We start from the raw sequence: 17,513 nt of genomic DNA on the forward strand, positions 1-17,513 counted from the left end.
CAATTTTTATTGTCCAACAGAATCTTGTAATCGTGTGTGTAGGATGCATTAAGCTAAATTTGAAATGTATTCAGCATTTGAGTAGCTGTAGTACTGTTGAGAATTTTAGCTATAAAAAGCATGTTTTCTTTTGCCCTTTTAGACAGATCAAATGATTTGATAATAGAATTAAAAACTCTGATTAGAAAATTTTAAGGACGTCCAAATTTGAAAGCTTTTTAATATTATGTATGAGTAAAATATTGAATTCATCTCTCTGTGACATCTCCATTTGATTGAATAGCAATAAGCCAGTTAGATTTTTAAGTCATGTATTAGTAGTAAATATTCTTTATCTGTAAAGGTTACATGATTTCCACTTGTACTTGTCTGGGGCCCAGATAGTCTTAAGGAATCTGTCACTACAGTATAAACAAATACTAGGTATATTACACAGACATAATTTTCAGTATACGGTCATGGTTGCCAAATTAAGAGAGTCTTGGGAGGAAAACATGCAAATGCATACACATACACAGATAAACCAGTTGAAACAGTAGTGAGATTTATAACTGTAAGTGAATGTAAAAAATGAAGTTGCTTTGGAGTCAGATGTCCATATGATTGATGGGATCCGCATCTAGGCTATAGGGAATTCTACCAAGATGGAAAAATGAACTTAATCATTTTTGCGTTAGTAAGTGAGGCCCTCAGTTCCATCCCCACTACTGCAGGAGGGAGGGAGGAAGAAAAGAAGGTTCCTGTATTCAGCTAAGATCTGTGACAATGGTGAATGTGGTCCTTGGTTGATAAAGATGCTTTTACTCCCCCAAGAATCCAGTGCAGTTCCTCTGCAGAGGAAAGCATTTTAGCCATCAGATTTTCTCCTTATATTGAGGTCAGCCAGGATTGAGCTTATGCAAAAAAATTACCAATCTTATAAACTAAATATTATGATTAAGAGACAGCAAGAAAAATAAAAGTGTGAAACAGCTTTTAGACTCTTCTCAAAGACACAAAGGATTTAAAATTTTAAAAATATCTGATAAAGGGCCGGGGATTTAGCTCAGTGGTTTTGCCGCCTGCTGCACAAGCTCAAGGACCCGAGTTCGATCCCCGGTACCAAAAAAAAATATATATATATATTTATATAAAATGTATATATTATATATATGTATATGATAAAGAATCTAAAATAGTTAAATATCTACATACAAAATACTTTGAGGGGTGCTATAAAAATGAAAAACTGATATAAACAATCAAATAGAATGTTTAGGAAATAAAATAAAATTATTGAATTAAGAAAAATCAGCAGGTAGGTTTAACCATTCATTATATATAGAAAAGAAAGGCTTTCAGTATGGAAAGAAGCAAGTAAAACTGTCTTTCTTTATAGGTAAAGTGATCATCTATGTAGAAAATATAATGGAATGTTCAGAAAATCAACTAGTGCTAATAAGTTATTTTCTGCAAGATTACAGAATGCAAAGTCAGTACACAAAAATTAGTCATACTTTTGTATCTTAGTAATGTCTAATTTATATATATATATATACAGTATGTGTATGTACAGTTTGGTACAATATTCAAAACTCATCTGTACTTCTCTATATTAATAATGTGGAGTTCAGTAGGAATTGAACATTGTTTAAAATACTGATTTTAGGAACAGTACTATAGTTTTGCAAGAGGATATGTTTATTACTGGGAGATAAGTTGTTACAAAGCCATAGTGCATACTTACTCATAAATAGTTCATAGAGAAAAAAATGAGAATACTGACTTAAATTTGGCTTACTGTTAAAATGAGGTAAATCTGAGTGAACAAACAGTGGATGGAATTTTTTGGGCTACTCTGATAACTTTAAAAATTTATAATTGTATCAAACTTCAAGATTAATAAAAGACAAAAGAGTACTAAGAAAAATTTTATGCCAACTAATTTTAAAACACAGGTAGAAATGAGCACATTTTCAGAAAATTATAACCTTACAAAACTGTTAAAACAGAATTAGAAGACATCTTCCATAGTTCTGTAACCTTTAAAGAACCTTCATAGTGTAAAGTCTTATCAATAAACCAGTATTAAAAGTTCATGAGTATGTAAAAATAATATAACCTCTCAATAGGTACAGAACATGTATTTCACAAAATTCACCATGATAAAAATTTCTAGCAAACAGGGAGGAAAATTTTAAATTGATAATGGCCATCTAACAAAAACTTAATGATGAAATATCTTCAACTTTAGTTATGGTCTTCACATATGATCTTTGATATGTTGAGTGAGATCTTTTCTTATTTGTGAAGTGTTTTTATCATGAAAGGGTGCTGAATTTTCCCATTTTTTTTTGTTATCAATTGAAGTTATTTTGTGGTTTTTAGCCCTTCACTATGTCAGTGTGGTGTATTACATTGATTAATTTTTGTATGATGAACTATCCTTGCATTGCAGCAGTAAATTCCACTAGGCAGTGATTTATAATCCTTTTAGTGTGTTGTCAAATTCAGTTGAACTCAGTTTACTTGTTTTTTTTTTTTTTTTTTGGTACCAGGGATCGAACTGCAGTCCTTGAGTTTGCGAGTCAGGCGGCGGAACCACTGAGCTAAATCCCCGGCCCAAATGGCTTTTTTTTTTTTGGTACCGGTGATTGAACTTGGTTCCTTGCGCTTGCGCAGCAGGCAGCAAAACCACTGAGCTAAATCCCCAGCCTCTACTTGTATTTTTTGAGGGTTTTATATCAGCATTGATCAAGATTATTGGTCTGTGCTTTTTTCATAGTATCATCTGGTTTTTGGAATTAGTATTGTTGGCTTCATGGAATGTGTTTGGACTTCTTCTTCCTCATTTTTTTTTTTTCCAAAAGAGTTTGAGAATAATTGGTTTTACTTCATCTTTAACTGTCTAGTAGAATTCTCCATTGTAGCTCTCCATTCCTGGATTGTCTGTAGGAAGATTTTTGACTACTGATTCAATCTCTTTGCTAGTTCTGTGTTCAGATTTTTTATTTCTTGATTCAATCTAGTTCTAGAAATTTATCCATTTCTTCTAGCTTATCCAACTTATTGGTATATGATAATTATTCTTAATGGTCTCTTACAGTGCATTTTATTTCTGTGGCATTAGTTGTAATGTTTCCTTTTTCCTTTCTGCATTTGTTGTGTCTTAGACTATTTTTTCTATTTTGTTGTTTTCAAAACTAATAATTTGATTTTCTATTTTTCTAATTTGTTTCATTTCTCCTATGATCATTATTTCCTTCCTTCTGCTAATTTTGATGAATGTCTGGTCATCAATCTATGTATCCATCCACCCACCGACCTGCACCCCCCACCCCCAGCTCCCTACCCCTGCGCACCCAGGCATCCATCCATCTATCTGTTTTGATAGGTCCTTCACACTGAGCTACATCCCTAGCCTTTTTTTTTAAATTTTGAGACAAGGTCTTGCTAAGTCACTAAATTCCCAGGGTAGGCTCAGACTTGCAGTTTTCCAGCCTCAGCCTCCCAGACTGGGATTACAGGGATGCACCATGATGCCAGCTCTGCACTTCTCTCTATTCTGTAGGAGAAGGCACCAGTTGGGCACTTTTCCCCAGTACAGCAAGCTCTGCAGGTTTCTGTCTATGGCACTAGAAGTTCTCTGGCACTGTAATGAGCCACTTGCCTCTCTTTTTCCCCAGAGGTTTCCAGATGTCCAAAATATTGCCTGTTTCCAGTCAGCACCTTAAACTAGATGAGACATAAATTAGTCCTTTGGGCCCCTCCCTAAAAAGTGGGCACATTAGACATATGATCCAGTCTTATCATTCTCTCTCAAGGTAGAAGGTACTAGTTGAGCTTTTCCTCTCAATTGCCAGCTATGCTTGTTTAAGAGAGGAGCTGACATGGTAGAAATGAAACAGGTTTTCTTCCCCCATTTCATGTAGCTGTTCTTTGTTTTCAACTTGCTAGAGTACTTTAGTGTTTTGAATGCCTCTGCAGTTCTGGACTTTGGGGCAACATACCATTGTTAGGTTGGCATTTTTGTGAGAGAATGTGTCCGGGGCCTGCCCATTGCTCCATCTTATTGACATCATTCAATTTTCTCAACATACTGTTTTATTTGTTCAGTTGTTTTACTGTTTCAGTTCCTGCCTGTTTTTGAAAGCAAAAAAGAAAGCCAAATATTTGTTTATTCTTTGTTTGATACAAAGGTGGGAGAGAAACAAAACAGTACCTAGTTCAAAAATAATTTCTTGTGGTTTTTTTGTATATCATGAGTGATACTGACTTCAGGGAATGTTATCACAGGATGCTTATTTGTTGATATTTTAAAGCAAGTGGTATAGTACTTCTTGTTAATTTGATTTTCTTGCTGTCTTCAGCACCTAAACTAGAAATTCTTAAGAACCTCAATTTCTATGTGAATCAGAATATATATGTTAAAATGGATGGTTTTGTGTATATGTGTTTCTGTATGAGAGCGAATGAAGAATGAATGTGAATGTTTGGATATTCATACTTATGTTAATTCTCATTAAATTTATGTGAAAGAACTCAACGTTTGTTTATATTTGAGAGGAGAGAGAATAAATACATCATACTACAACTGTACATTACGGAATAGTTCCTTGTATGTGTTTGTATTAATGGATTATAATGATAAATTCAACTAAATTGATATATTAACATCTATAAAATATTTTCTTATAGAAGAAAGCATATCTGTAAGACAAAGTAAACATGAAAACTAAGGCTATGCACAGATTTTTATCGAGTCCCTACCATATTCCAGGTAATGTGTTTAGGGATTAGTGATCCAGGAATGAACTTGATAGATGTAGGTACCAGGAGAAGGTAAACATTAATGAAACAATTTCAAATTCTCCTTGATTAATGATGGGACTATGTCCCAATAACTCTGTCGTAAGTTGAAAATATCATAATTTGAAAATGGATTTAATACATCATACGCATATCTTAGTTTATCAGCCTAGGACACCATAGAGTATTGTTATTGCCCTTGTATTTATGTGACTAACTGACCTGAGCCTGTTGTTGCTGCTTAACATCTCTAGAGTGTATCATAGTGCATATCAGTGACTCAGCAGCCCAGCAAAAGTACAGTAGTACTTTTCATCATTCTAAAATCAAAAAAATCATATATAGGACCATCAGGAGTTAGGGGCCATCTGTATTTAAGTGATCAATTATAATTATAATAGTTTATAAAGACTTTCAGTGTCTACAGAAATATGTAATGTTTTGACTTTATAGGTGACTTTTAAAAAGCTTCGACGCAAGTGATGAATGGAGTTAACTTGATGAAAGAAAGAAGTATGCACAAAAGATGGAACATTGTTGTTTTGAGAAACACAAGGCCAGTGTGGCTGGAAGGGAAAGAACAGTATACAGTGTAGCTATAGAGGCCGGGAGAGCTTAATATACCACATTAAACATTTCAAACTTTTATTAGCACAAATGATATGACCATACAATTTGTAAAGATCGTGTGAAGTTTACTACAGTGAAGATTAGAGGGTGCCAAGTGATAGATTGGAGAGTCCCAAGTAGAGAGGAAAGTTAACCATTGGGCAGTAGTTCAGAAAAAGTTCAGAGTGATTGTATTAATTTGCTTAGGAATCCTGCAATGAAATACCACAGATTAGTTGGATTACACAGTGGAAGTTTATTTTTTCCCAGCCTGGAGTCTAGAGGTCTATGAGGAAGGTGTCAGGATGATAAGTTCCTGTGAGGGCTGTGAGGGAAGGGTTTTTTCCAGGCCTCTTTCTTTAGTCTCTACATTATTGTTGTCCTTCTGGATGTGTGTGCCCAAATTTCTTTTTCTTACAAGGATACCAGTCATGTTAGACTTAACGCCTACAATGACCTCATTATAATTTCTTTCTTTAAAGAACTTGCCTCCAAATATAGTCACATACTGAGGTTTTGGGGACTAGAACTTCATATGAACTTTAAAGGGACACAACTCTGTCTATAACAGTGATTCCTGTTGGTAGCAGTGAAAATGGAGAGAAGTGGACAGATTTGAGAATGAGTCAGAAGGTAAGACAGATCTTAGCGATCGATTAGAAGTGGTGAGATGGAGAAGGTTTCAAAGATGACATAAAGGGTTCTACTATGACAGCTTCTGGTAGATAGCAGTGACTCACATGAGACAGTAGAGAAGCACATTTAAGAGGAATGGTGATGAGCTCTGTATTGCATGTGCTTGCTTGTGGTACTCATGTAGATGTCATTTAGGTAGTTACAGGGACCTGGAGCTTAGAGAGAGGCCTGGGATAGAGACATAAATTTGACAGGAATGAGTTATAAATGGTAGGACTGAGGGTGTAGCTCAGTGGTAGAATGTTTGTATCACATGCATCAGGCCCTGGGTTCAGTCCCCAGTACTAGAAAAAATAAAACAAAACACAAAAAACCCCAGCAGTTGTAGATGGCAGCCAAATCCAACATAATGGAGAAAATGCCTATAGATAAAAAAAAAAATACATGCCTCGACAGAGCCCCAAGAATGTACAAGTTAAGAAATTTACATAGATCCCTGTTTTCCTAAGTAATAAATACATTTTGAATTGGAAGATGGGGAAATGTAGTATGATTTCTACCTATATATTTTCTAAAATTTGTATATTTTATATTGTACATATTGTATTAGTTATGCTCATATGTAATTTTAAACAAATCATAGTGGTGAGGAAAGCCAAGTCAACAGTGTCTTAAGAATATGATTCTAAATTGAATTTGAGAGTTTAAGAACCAAAAAGCATTTTACTGATTGAATTTTGCAAATATCAGTAAACATACATTCTAAGCAAGAACAATATTGACATCAAGAGGGAAAAAAATCATTCTGGTTTTTATTTTGGAGGAAGGGAAGGGCACAAAATGTCTTACATTATAGTTTTATGGGCTCCAAAGCAGAGCCCTACGAAGTATTATTCCTTAGTATTTAATTTCTCTTGTTAGAGACTAAAACTTCCTTAAATTAGCTAAATATAATTAAATATAATATGTAGTTATATAGTTGTATAAATTATGTATACTGTATATTACTATGTAAGTATTTGGTGTAAATATATAGGTTCATTCTTTTATTTTTTCTTTATGGAGAGATAATGAAAAACGATTGAAGCAGAGTACAGTAAACCACATGGAGAAGATTTTAAAGCCCTTTAACACTATAGAGTAACAGCAGTCCCTAGAGACTGTGTGGGATTGGGACTTGAGTTTGAAGAGGAACTTTTATTTTTTACCATATATATTTTATTATTGAATTTTTTTTTTTTTTTTTTTTTGGTACAGGGAATTGAACTAGGGTCCTTGCACCTACACAGCAGTGTAGGTGGCAAAACCACTGAGCTAAATCCCTGGCCCCTTATTATTGAATTTTTTTACCTCAAGAATTTACTAGGGCTGGGGATTTAGCTCAGTGGTTCTACCGCCTGCCCAGTAAGCGCAAGGACCCGAGTTCAATCCCCAGAACACCAAAAAAAAAAAGAATTTACTGTTGTGTTTAGAATTACCACTTGGATTATCTGTATTACTCCTCTAAAAAATTCAAAGGAAAAAAGGAAGCATCACATTTAATGATTTCATCCAGAGGGGACCTCTGATAGTTAACACTTTGTAGTCTTTCCACTGAACTGTATACAACAGGTTCTACCTGTTCTACCTTCAGATGAATATAAAATCTGACAATTTTTTATCATCTCCCATTACTGCCTTAGTGGTTTAAAACGAAAGTACATTGTACCATTTATATTCTTCTTTCTTTTCTCTCTGAATAATATGCATAAAAGCCAATATTTTTATTTTAACTGAAACTCTTTTGTTTGTATAAGATTTTAAAGTTTTCTCTCTGGGATTCATTGTGAAGCTCCTATTTAATTTCTGTATCTTAAATCTTTTATAACCATACATACCAAAACATTTCCCCTTAAAGGCTATTTTTCAGGAAAGAATCTTTTTTGACTTTGTCTTGTATTTGCTGTGCCAAGATTTCTCTGCTTTGAATCCAGAGGATGATTAGGAACTAATTTGAAATTCATATATATTGGTGTCTTTGATCAAGTCTACAGGCTTCCTTATTCCCAACATGCTCTCTCCACAGAGATCTCTGACATAGACTTTTTGATAGGCCTTTTACAACCTTTTTTCTTTTTATCTTAGCTTAGCTCCCTTGGCTTCCCTCCTACCTCTCTTCTCAGTAAGCCATGCTGACGTGGAAACACTTTATCAAGGACCAAAAAAGTGCTGTTGCTGATCCTTCTTCTTGCACCTTCTGTTTCAAAGGTAGAGGTAGAGTATCTTCTTTCTCAGGTTCATTCCTGTACCTTTGTATTCAATTTTGCATCTACCCATCTCTCTCTTTTCCTTTACTATCAATCTCTTCCTGTCCTTCCCCTCAGTGGTCTATCATCTAAGAACAAAAACCAATCTGTAAAACAAAAGTCTGCATCCTTTATCTCCAGCTGTATCTCTACTTCCCTAAATCTTTTTTTGCCAGAAATCAGTGAAAAGTGAAACCAAGCTTTCACTCTTTTCTTCTCTCCTAAGAACTTTTCACATCCTTTCTTTTTCCAATAAGAATATGTTCTCGTGCATACTATACCTCTTTGGTAACTGGCTCTAGATCTTAAACTATGACTGATTGAGTGAATTATTGGTCAGTTTATTTATTTAGCAGTTATTTTAGGCTTCTTCAGAGAATCAGAATAAGAGATAGGTGGGTAGGAGGGTGGCTAGACAACTAGAATGATTATTTGACTGATTATACAGAATTGGCTTAGTAGGTTCTGGAGACTTAGAAGTCCCAAAGTCTGAATTCAGCAAGCAACAGAGCCAGGAGCAGTCATGTAGTTCCAGTTCAAAGGCCTGTAGGCTCATTATCAAGGAAGAGCCATTACTTCAGTTCAAGTCAGGACCATTTCTTGGTCCCCTTCCCATTTCAAAGTATCTGTTTGCCTGTTTCCTATTAGCTATTGTTTATTTGCACTTTATTTATACTTGGAGTTTCTCATATAAGAGAAACCATGCACTGTTTAAGCTTGTGTGTCTGACTTCACTTAACGTTATGGTCTCAAGGTGCATTCATTTTCTTACAAATGACTCAAATTTATCCCTGCATCTTCTTTACAGTTCAGTTTTGGGGTCTCTTACTCTTGGTTTCCCTAAGTTATCGCCACTCTGTTATAGATTTCTGCAATGCCCCATATTCTCTTATCAAAATATTTTTCCTATTTAATTAAAGAAAGAGTAGTGGTTAAGAAAAAGATCTAGAGCCAAAATACAAAGGATAAAATTTTGACTCTACCATCTACTTGATGTGTGACTTTGAATATGTTACTTAATACCTCAGCTTCCTTATCTGTAAAATGGAAACTCACCCCTAATATGAAGGCTGAGTGAGTTAATTCTTATGAAATACTTAACAGTGCCTGGCACATTACACACCATGTAAATGTTTGTCAACACTGCTACTGTTTGTAATTTATAATTGAAGTAGCTAATTTTTCTTGTTCATCAATTATCTCCAATGAAACATACACAGTCATCCCTAATACATTATGTTATGTTGGTTAATTTTATGTGTCAATTTGACTGTGCTATAGAGTATCCAGATATTTGATCAAAAGTTATCCTGGGTGTGTCTGTGAGAGTAGTTGTAGATGAAATTAACATTTGAATCAGTAGACTGAGTAAAATAAGCCTTTTCCAATGTGCAGGTACTCAGTTGAAGACAAGAACAGAACAAAAAGGCTAAATAAGAGAAAACTCTTACTGCCTACTTTTGAGCTGGAACAACAGTTTTCTTCTGCCTTGAACCGAAAAACAAAAACAAAGGACAAAATAAGGTGTCTGCTGTGAAGGAGGTTTTGGTTGGTTGTTGTAAAGTTTAAATGTGGTTACGTGCTATAGTCATGCATGTTACATTAATGTGCATTCAGAAAGTAATTTCTGAGGCAATGTTCATGCAGCCCTACTTACTAGAGTATGGACACTTTGTCTGGGCTCTTCTCTGATTAAAAGTACATACTTCAATGTTTTGCACTTTGCAGAGACATCACTAAGAAGGAAGAAATAACCAGATGATCTGAGACCTAGAGTTTTCTCTCGAAAGGGTGTTTTCAGTGGCAGAGTTCTTGCCTAGCATGCATGAGGCCTTAGGTTCAATCTCCAGCATTGGTTCGTTTGTTTGTTTGTTTGTTTTTTGGTACCGGGGATTGAACTCGGGTCCTTGCGCTTGCACAGCAGGCACCAAAACCACTGAGCTAAATCCCCGGCCCCATCCAGCACTGGTTTTTAAAAAAGTGCGTCCTAGTCTCTTGTGTTACTGTAGTAGAATACCAAAGACAAGGAGCTTTATATAGAATAAGAGATTTATTGCTTACCATAATGGAGGCTGGAATGTCCCAGATTGAGGGAGCCCACATCTGAGGGCCTTTTTGAGGGAGAGGGAGTAGGGGAGACAGACAGATTTATCCTCTTCTCAGGGATCTAATTATGAAGGTCACAGACCCAGTCCCGTGATAACAATTAATGTATTCACGAAGCCAGAACCCTCAAGATCTAATCACCTCCTAAAGGGCTCGCTCTGAACTTCTTCAATAGAGATTACATTTCTAATACATGAGCTTTGGAGGACACATTCACCATAGCAGAATGAGTTAGCAGTTTAGAATTTTCTTCTTCGGCATTCTTAAAAATTGAAAAAAATCCTATTATTTCTAAAAATCTACTTCAGTAATTTTGTGAGGTAAGAAAGATGATATGCCTGAAAGGAATTTATGGTTAAATATAAGAATAGATCCAACACATCCAAAAGAAATATGAGAAAATGATACAAAACAGTGATAACAGTCTGTGCAGAGTTTAATGATGTACAAAGCTTTGAGTAGTTGATTACACTTAGAAGAATAGAATATATTTAATGTAGATTTGTTTACCCTCAGGAATGAGCAGTTGTAAGATTAAATGAACTTGTAAAAGGTGATATTTATAATGATATCAGAATTATAATTCATACCTATGCTAGGAATCTCTGTAGTCTAAGCATGACCCATGCTATCCAGCCATCACTCTTAATAACCTTGCCTTCCCAACTGCTGGCTCCTTTTGTCACTGTATATTATATTAATACACAAACACTGGTAACATGGTGGTTACTTGAGTTTAACCTGACATAATAGTAGTACTTATTTAAAAAACAATTATGTTACAGCATTTTCAGATGTTAATATTGATTTTTATTTAATTTATAAATTCATGAAATTTAAAATTCTAAATTAATTTAACAATAGCTTCAGAAGATGTATTTTCATTTTGGCCTTTGAAAAGTGAGAAATATAAGATCATATGAGTTTAAAATTGTCTTTGGAATAAAACCAAAAATAGATTTGATAGATTTAAAATCAGAATCTGTGGCACTCAAGCCATGAAAGAAGATAAAAGCCAACAAAAAGATTCCACAGAACAAACACAAAACAAAGGGAACAGAAAGAAAGCCTAAAAATGAGATGATGAAAGCAAGAACAACCTATTACTTAAACATATTTGGGTTATAATTTCTTATCAAATGACAAAATCGTATTCAAAAATAGAATTAAATTATTACTTTTTACCTTTAAAAGTCACATCAAAAAGCAAGCAACATAGGAAGAATACATGGGAAAGCAAGAGAAATAGTATTGTCAGGTAAGACAATGGTATATGGAATAGAATCTTACAACTTTTCTCTTTGTAAATGTGAGATTTGAAATGACATGGGTAATTGGTGGGGAAAATAGAATTAAGAAGTAGAATACTTAAATAAATCATTTTTTTTTCATTACCAAAGGCTTACCTTAAAATATTTTTATTATTGTTTGGACTAGTGAAATTCCTTCAGATTTTTGTGAAGAGAAAATATCTCAGCCTGTGATATTGCCCCCAAATATAAAGTAACATAACTTTTTCTAAATAAGAGAATTAATTCATTTTATGAAACATGTATAACTTTACTTCCAAAACAGACAGGTAGATATTTTTGCACACACACATGCATATACTCAAAAGGGAAAATAGGACCAGTGTTGCTTAAGAATACAAATATAGAATTTTCAGACATGAAAGCAAATTGATTTTAATAGTGTGTTAAAATAAGTATCTGTCATGTGCCTAAGAAGTTAGGATTCACATCAGCATTATTAAGATAATTTAATATTAGGAAAAATGTTCAGTTAAATGCCCTTGTATCTCCAGTAAGGAACTCTGCACAAGTATACCTTTATTTCAGGGCATAAAAGCAAATAAAATGTAATATCCAGTCCTTATATTTTTAAAAAATTCATAGAAACTAGTTTTAAAATATATTTCTGTATCAAAAAATATACACTTATCATCCTAACCGTTTGTAATTATGAAGCACAATAGTGTTAAATGTATTTTGTACAGTAAATCTCTAGAACTTTTCATCTTCTAAAATCAACACTGTACATATCGAACTACTGTTTTATCCCTTCTCAAACTCCTGACATCCATCAATGTACTCTCTGCATCTAGGAATTTGACTACATTAGATATCCATATATTAGAATCCTGGGGTATTTGTCTTTTTGACAACTGACTTATTTTCCTGAGGATTATGTCTTCAGAGCTCATCCATATTTTAGCACCTGACTGGGATTTCTTTTTAAGTTTGAATAATAGTTCGTTGTGTATATACACCTCCTTTTCTTTTCTTTTCTTTTCTTTTCTTTTCTTTTCTTTTCTTTTCTTTTCTTTTCTTTTCTTTTCTTTTCTCTCTCTCTCTCTCTCTCTCTCTCTCTCTCTCTCTCTCTCTCTCTCTCTCTCTCTCTCTCTCTCTCTCTCTCTCTCTCTCTCTCTGTATTGATTTATTTTCAAAGGGCAAAACAAGACAACTTAAATACAAGTCCAAAAGAGTTACTCTATGTGATGATGACAAAATGCATTCTCGCTTCTGATCATCAGTATCACTGGAGGCCTCTGTGAGGAAAAGGAGTCTGGTATTTTATTCATATACTTCCTTCTTATCTGCAATGTAATCTACAATTTCTTGTGGACACATTAACTTTTGCGCATCTATATCAGGAATTTCAAACCCAAATTCGTCTTCCATGGCCATGACAATCTCCACTTGGTCCAAACTGTCTAAGCCCAGGTCTTTCATAAAATGGGAATTTACTGAGAGCTTTTCTGGGTCAATCTCGTCATAAAGTTTCAAGAAGTACAGCACCTGGTCCTTGATTCCTTCTAATGTCAAAGGAGGCGCATCGCGATACTGGCGGCACAACTGTGGAACCCTCCCTGGAACCTGTGCCAGCACCGAGGCCTGCTGCATCGCCCTGGGCCTCGTCCGGGTTCCGGGGGGACACAAAGCGGTGCAGAGCGTCCTGGCCAGGGCCAGGGCCAGTGTGGGAATCCGAGGCGGCACGAAGGCCAAGGGTAGGCGGGGGACACAGGCGGAAAGGACCGGAGCCGCAGTGACTACCTTGACCCAAGATCCTATACCCCATTTTCTTTATCCACTGGTAGAGGTTTAGGTTGCTTCCACCTCTTGGCTTTTGTGAACGATGCTGCAGTGAACATGGTTGTGCAAACATCTCTTTGAGATCTTCCCCCGGTTGTGGTACTGGGGTTGAACCCTGATCTGAACTACATCCCTAGACCTTTTTTTGGAGACAGAGTCACCCAAGCTGGGCTCAAACTTGGAATCCTTCCTTAGCTCCCAGAGAGCTGGGATTACAGGAGTGCACCACCATTTCTGGCTGAGATCTTGCTTTTAGATGTATACATAGAATGGGATTGCTAAATATCATGATGATTTTATTTTTATATTTTGAAAAACTTCCCTGTTTTTTTCATAATGGCACCATTTTACGTTCCTTCCCACAGGTGCATGAGTTAATTTCTCCACATCCTCATCAACACTTGCTATTTTCTGCCTTTTTTTTTGATAGTAGGATTTGCATTTCTCCAATGATTAATGGTGCTGAGCATCTTTTCATGTTTGTTGCCCATTTGTTTCTTTGGAGAGTATCTGTTACCCTCAACCGCATTTTGTAGTACCAGGGGTTGAACTAGGGCCTTCACACCAAACTACATCTTCAATTCTTTTTTTTTTTTTTTAACTTTGAGGAATTGATTCTTAAGTCCCTAAATTGTCTGGGCTGGGCTTGCAATCTTCTGGGCCTCAGCCTCCCAGGTGGATGGGATTACAGAAGTGTGTCACCCTGCCTGGCTTTGCCCATTTTTAAATTTGGCCATTTTTTGTTGTTGAATACTAGGATTTCTTTATGTATTTGATGTTAGCCCCTTCTCATGCATATGTTTAGCAAATATTTTCTCCCATTCTGTACATTTCCTTTTCTTTCTGTTGGTTGTTTCTTATGCTGTGTTTCTTATTGCTTTCAGTGGGATATTTCAAGTTTGATGAAGTCCCATTTGTGTATTTTTGCTTTTCTTGCCACTGTTTCAGTTTCATATTTAATGACTATTGCAAAATCCAGTGTCATGGGGGCATTTCCTATGTTTTCTTTTAGAGTTTTACAGTTTCAAGTCTTACATTTACATCTTTTGTTCATTTGGAGTTAACTTTTTATTTGATACAAGGTAAGGGTTCAGCTTCCTTCTTTTGCATGTATGTATACAATTTTTCCAACACCATTACTTAAAGAGACTATACTTTCCCCATTGTGTAATCTAGGTATCCTTATGAAAGATCATATGATCATATATATTTGAGGTTTTATTTCTGGATTCTCCATTCTGTTCCATGAGTTTATATGTCTGTGTTTATGCCAGTCTCTTATTTTGATTACTGATGTTTTGGAGGCAGGAAAAACGAGGCCTCTACCTTTACTTTTCTTTCTCAAAAAAGATATCTGGAGTTCTTAGGATTCTATATGAGTTTTAGGATTTTTTCCTCCTACTTTTCTAAAAAAAAATACCTTTGAGGTTTAATAGAGATTGCATTAATTGAGATCACTTTCAGTAGTATGGGCATTTTAACAATTTTAAGTCTTCTAATCCATGAATTTTTTTTATGTTGTCTTTATTTCAGCAGTATTTTATGGTTTTCAATGTATAAATCCACCTTCTTGGCTTATTCCAAAAAGCTTTATTCTTCTTCTTTCTTTTTTTTTTTTTTTAACCAGGGATTGAACTCGGGACCTTGTGCTTACAAGGCAGGCAGCGGAACCACTGAGCTAAATCCCCGGCCAAAGCTTTATTCTTTTGAATGCTATTCTGTATGAGTTGTTTTTTTTCATTTCTTTTTCAGTTTGTTCATTGTTGGTGCATAAAAACACAATTGCTTTTTGTGACTTTGTATCCCACAATTTTACTGACTTCATTTATTCTAACTTTTATGTGGAATCTTTAGTTTTCTACATAATAGTTCATGTAACCTTTGAGCATATAATTTTACATCTCCCCTTTTATTCTGGGTGTCTTTCATTTCTTTTTTTTTTCACCTGTTTGCTTTGGTAGTACATCTAGAACTATGGTGAACACAAATAGTGAGAGTTGGCATCCTGACCTCGTTTCTTAGAGGAGAAGCTTTTACATTTACACCATTGAATATGATGTTTATAGCTCTGCTCTCTTCATATAAGGCCTTTATTATAGTGATATAATTTTCTTCTAGTCCTAGTGTGTTCCATGTATTTTTTTAAATATCATGAAAGAGTGTTGGTTTTGTTTTTTTTTAGGCAGGGTCTCACTACATAGTTCAAGCTGGCCTGTTCTTTATGGCAGTCCTCTTGCCTCAGCCTCCTGAATTCTGGGATTATAGGCATGTGCCATCATGTCCAGCTCAAGATGGTTGAATTTTGTTAACTGCTTTATATACATCAATTGAGATACTTTGTGGCTTTTGTTGTTTGTTTTGTTAATGTGGTGTATTATACTTTTTTAATATGACAAAAAGCATCTTTTTACGACACAGATTCCATAATACATAAAATCTTGGGAATCTGAATGTATTTTGTGATCATTGCATAAGAAATCAACAGTTATTTATCTTTATAATACACAGTTTCCATGTGACTAAATTCAAAGGCATAACTTAGTAAAGTAAGAAACAGTAAGAATGGAAGTATGCACAGGTTTAACATTCACAAATTGGTATTTTTCATTGGTCATTTTGTTCACTTGCAACATTAAAATTAGAATTTCATTTTTATGACTAGTAATAATTGAATATTAGACTTTATCCTGTTTCTTTGATGCATTCTATGAAGTTGTCCTTTTTATATTTCAAAAATATTATAATATTAGCAGTTTGATATAAATGCCAGGCATGTACAAGTACCTTAAAATATTTATCAAAATTTCTGACAGTGTTATTTCATTTTAACAATATTAAAGTACTTTTTATAATAAATGATATTTATATTAGTATTTACTTTTCTTTTTAATGATTACTTTCTAAATCACAATAATTGTTTGAAGTTAGACGAAAGTCTCCTGTAATAATATCATTTTTGCTTTTTAAAAGTTGTATGTAGTCTTCAATCATTTTCTTTTGTAATGGTGATTTATGCCCTGTAAACTGCTTGACCTGAGCAGGTTTTTATTTATTTATTTATTTTTGGGTGTCAGGATCAAACTCGGGTCCTTGCGCTTGCACAACAGGCAGCAAAACCACAGAGCTAAATCCCCGGCCTGCCTGAGCATATTTTGTCCATTGCTTTGTTGTGATGACACGAATGGTCTCCTGTGTATCAAGTGATGATAATAATAATTATTAGAGCAGTAACAGCTAACATTCATCGAAAGCCTGTTACATGTCACATACTGGCCTAAGAGTTTTTTTCAACTTCTTTAATCCTCACAGGAAGCGTAGAAATTGTTGCCATCCCCATTTTACAGATGAGGAGATTTCAGACACAGAATGGTTAAGCAGCTTCCCAAGATCCTGTGGCAAGTAGATAGCAGAGCAGGACTATGACTGATCACTTGAACATGAGACATAATTTAAATCATATATATATATATATATATTTCTACTTAGTTATTTAATGATCACATTGTTTTTTACTTATATCTCATTTTTTCATTTAAATTGTCAATGTTACATCTTATTTATTATACATTCTTAAATAAATACATCTATTTGTTGTTTCGCAGGATGGACAGCCTGACATTTTATACACATTTTGGAATTCAGTTACTCAGGCACTTTCTTCTCAGTTTCATATGGCAACAAATTGTAAGTTTACTATTTTGCAAATTCACTTCAAATTTTTCAGTTATTTTAAAGTTTGATTTCAAGAAAGGTCGTCCCTTATTGGTTCATAAAACATTGTATTGTTTTTTAAAACTGGCTAATTGTTATTTCTTTTAGATATTTACTCTAGGATTTCTTAGCCATAGAATCAGTTTCATAATCAGTGTTTAGAATAAAATTGTCTGTACAGTAAGTTAATTCTGCGCAATTCAAATATTGAAAGAACTGTGAATTTTTTCAATATAGAGGGTGTAAAGCAGTTGATCTTGAAGAATTTAATTTATGCTTTAGAATT

The 17,513-nt window shown here is 34.5% G+C and overlaps 1 protein-coding gene and 1 pseudogene across 6 annotated transcripts in view; one reads left to right on the forward strand and one right to left on the reverse strand.

Moving 5' to 3' along the window:
- The window catches only part of Cog5 (component of oligomeric golgi complex 5), a 316,280-nt gene that overhangs the window by 203,130 nt on the left and 95,637 nt on the right, over nt 1–17,513 (forward strand). For all 6 annotated transcript variants that reach the window (XM_087206494.1, XM_087206496.1, XM_087206495.1 and 3 more), the window contains one exon: nt 17,119–17,200. In XM_087206494.1, the coding sequence (XP_087062620.1) occupies nt 17,119–17,200 (82 nt within the window). The remainder of the gene's footprint in view (nt 1–17,118; nt 17,201–17,513) is intronic.
- On the reverse strand, nt 12,983–14,045 carry LOC106008934 (acyl carrier protein, mitochondrial pseudogene; annotated as a pseudogene).

This window comes from Heterocephalus glaber, unplaced genomic scaffold (genome assembly GCF_053883595.1).
Source record: "Heterocephalus glaber isolate CG9 unplaced genomic scaffold, H.glaber_assembly_v1.0 deba00000676, whole genome shotgun sequence".
In the NCBI taxonomy this organism is placed as follows: Eukaryota; Metazoa; Chordata; class Mammalia; order Rodentia; family Bathyergidae; genus Heterocephalus; species Heterocephalus glaber.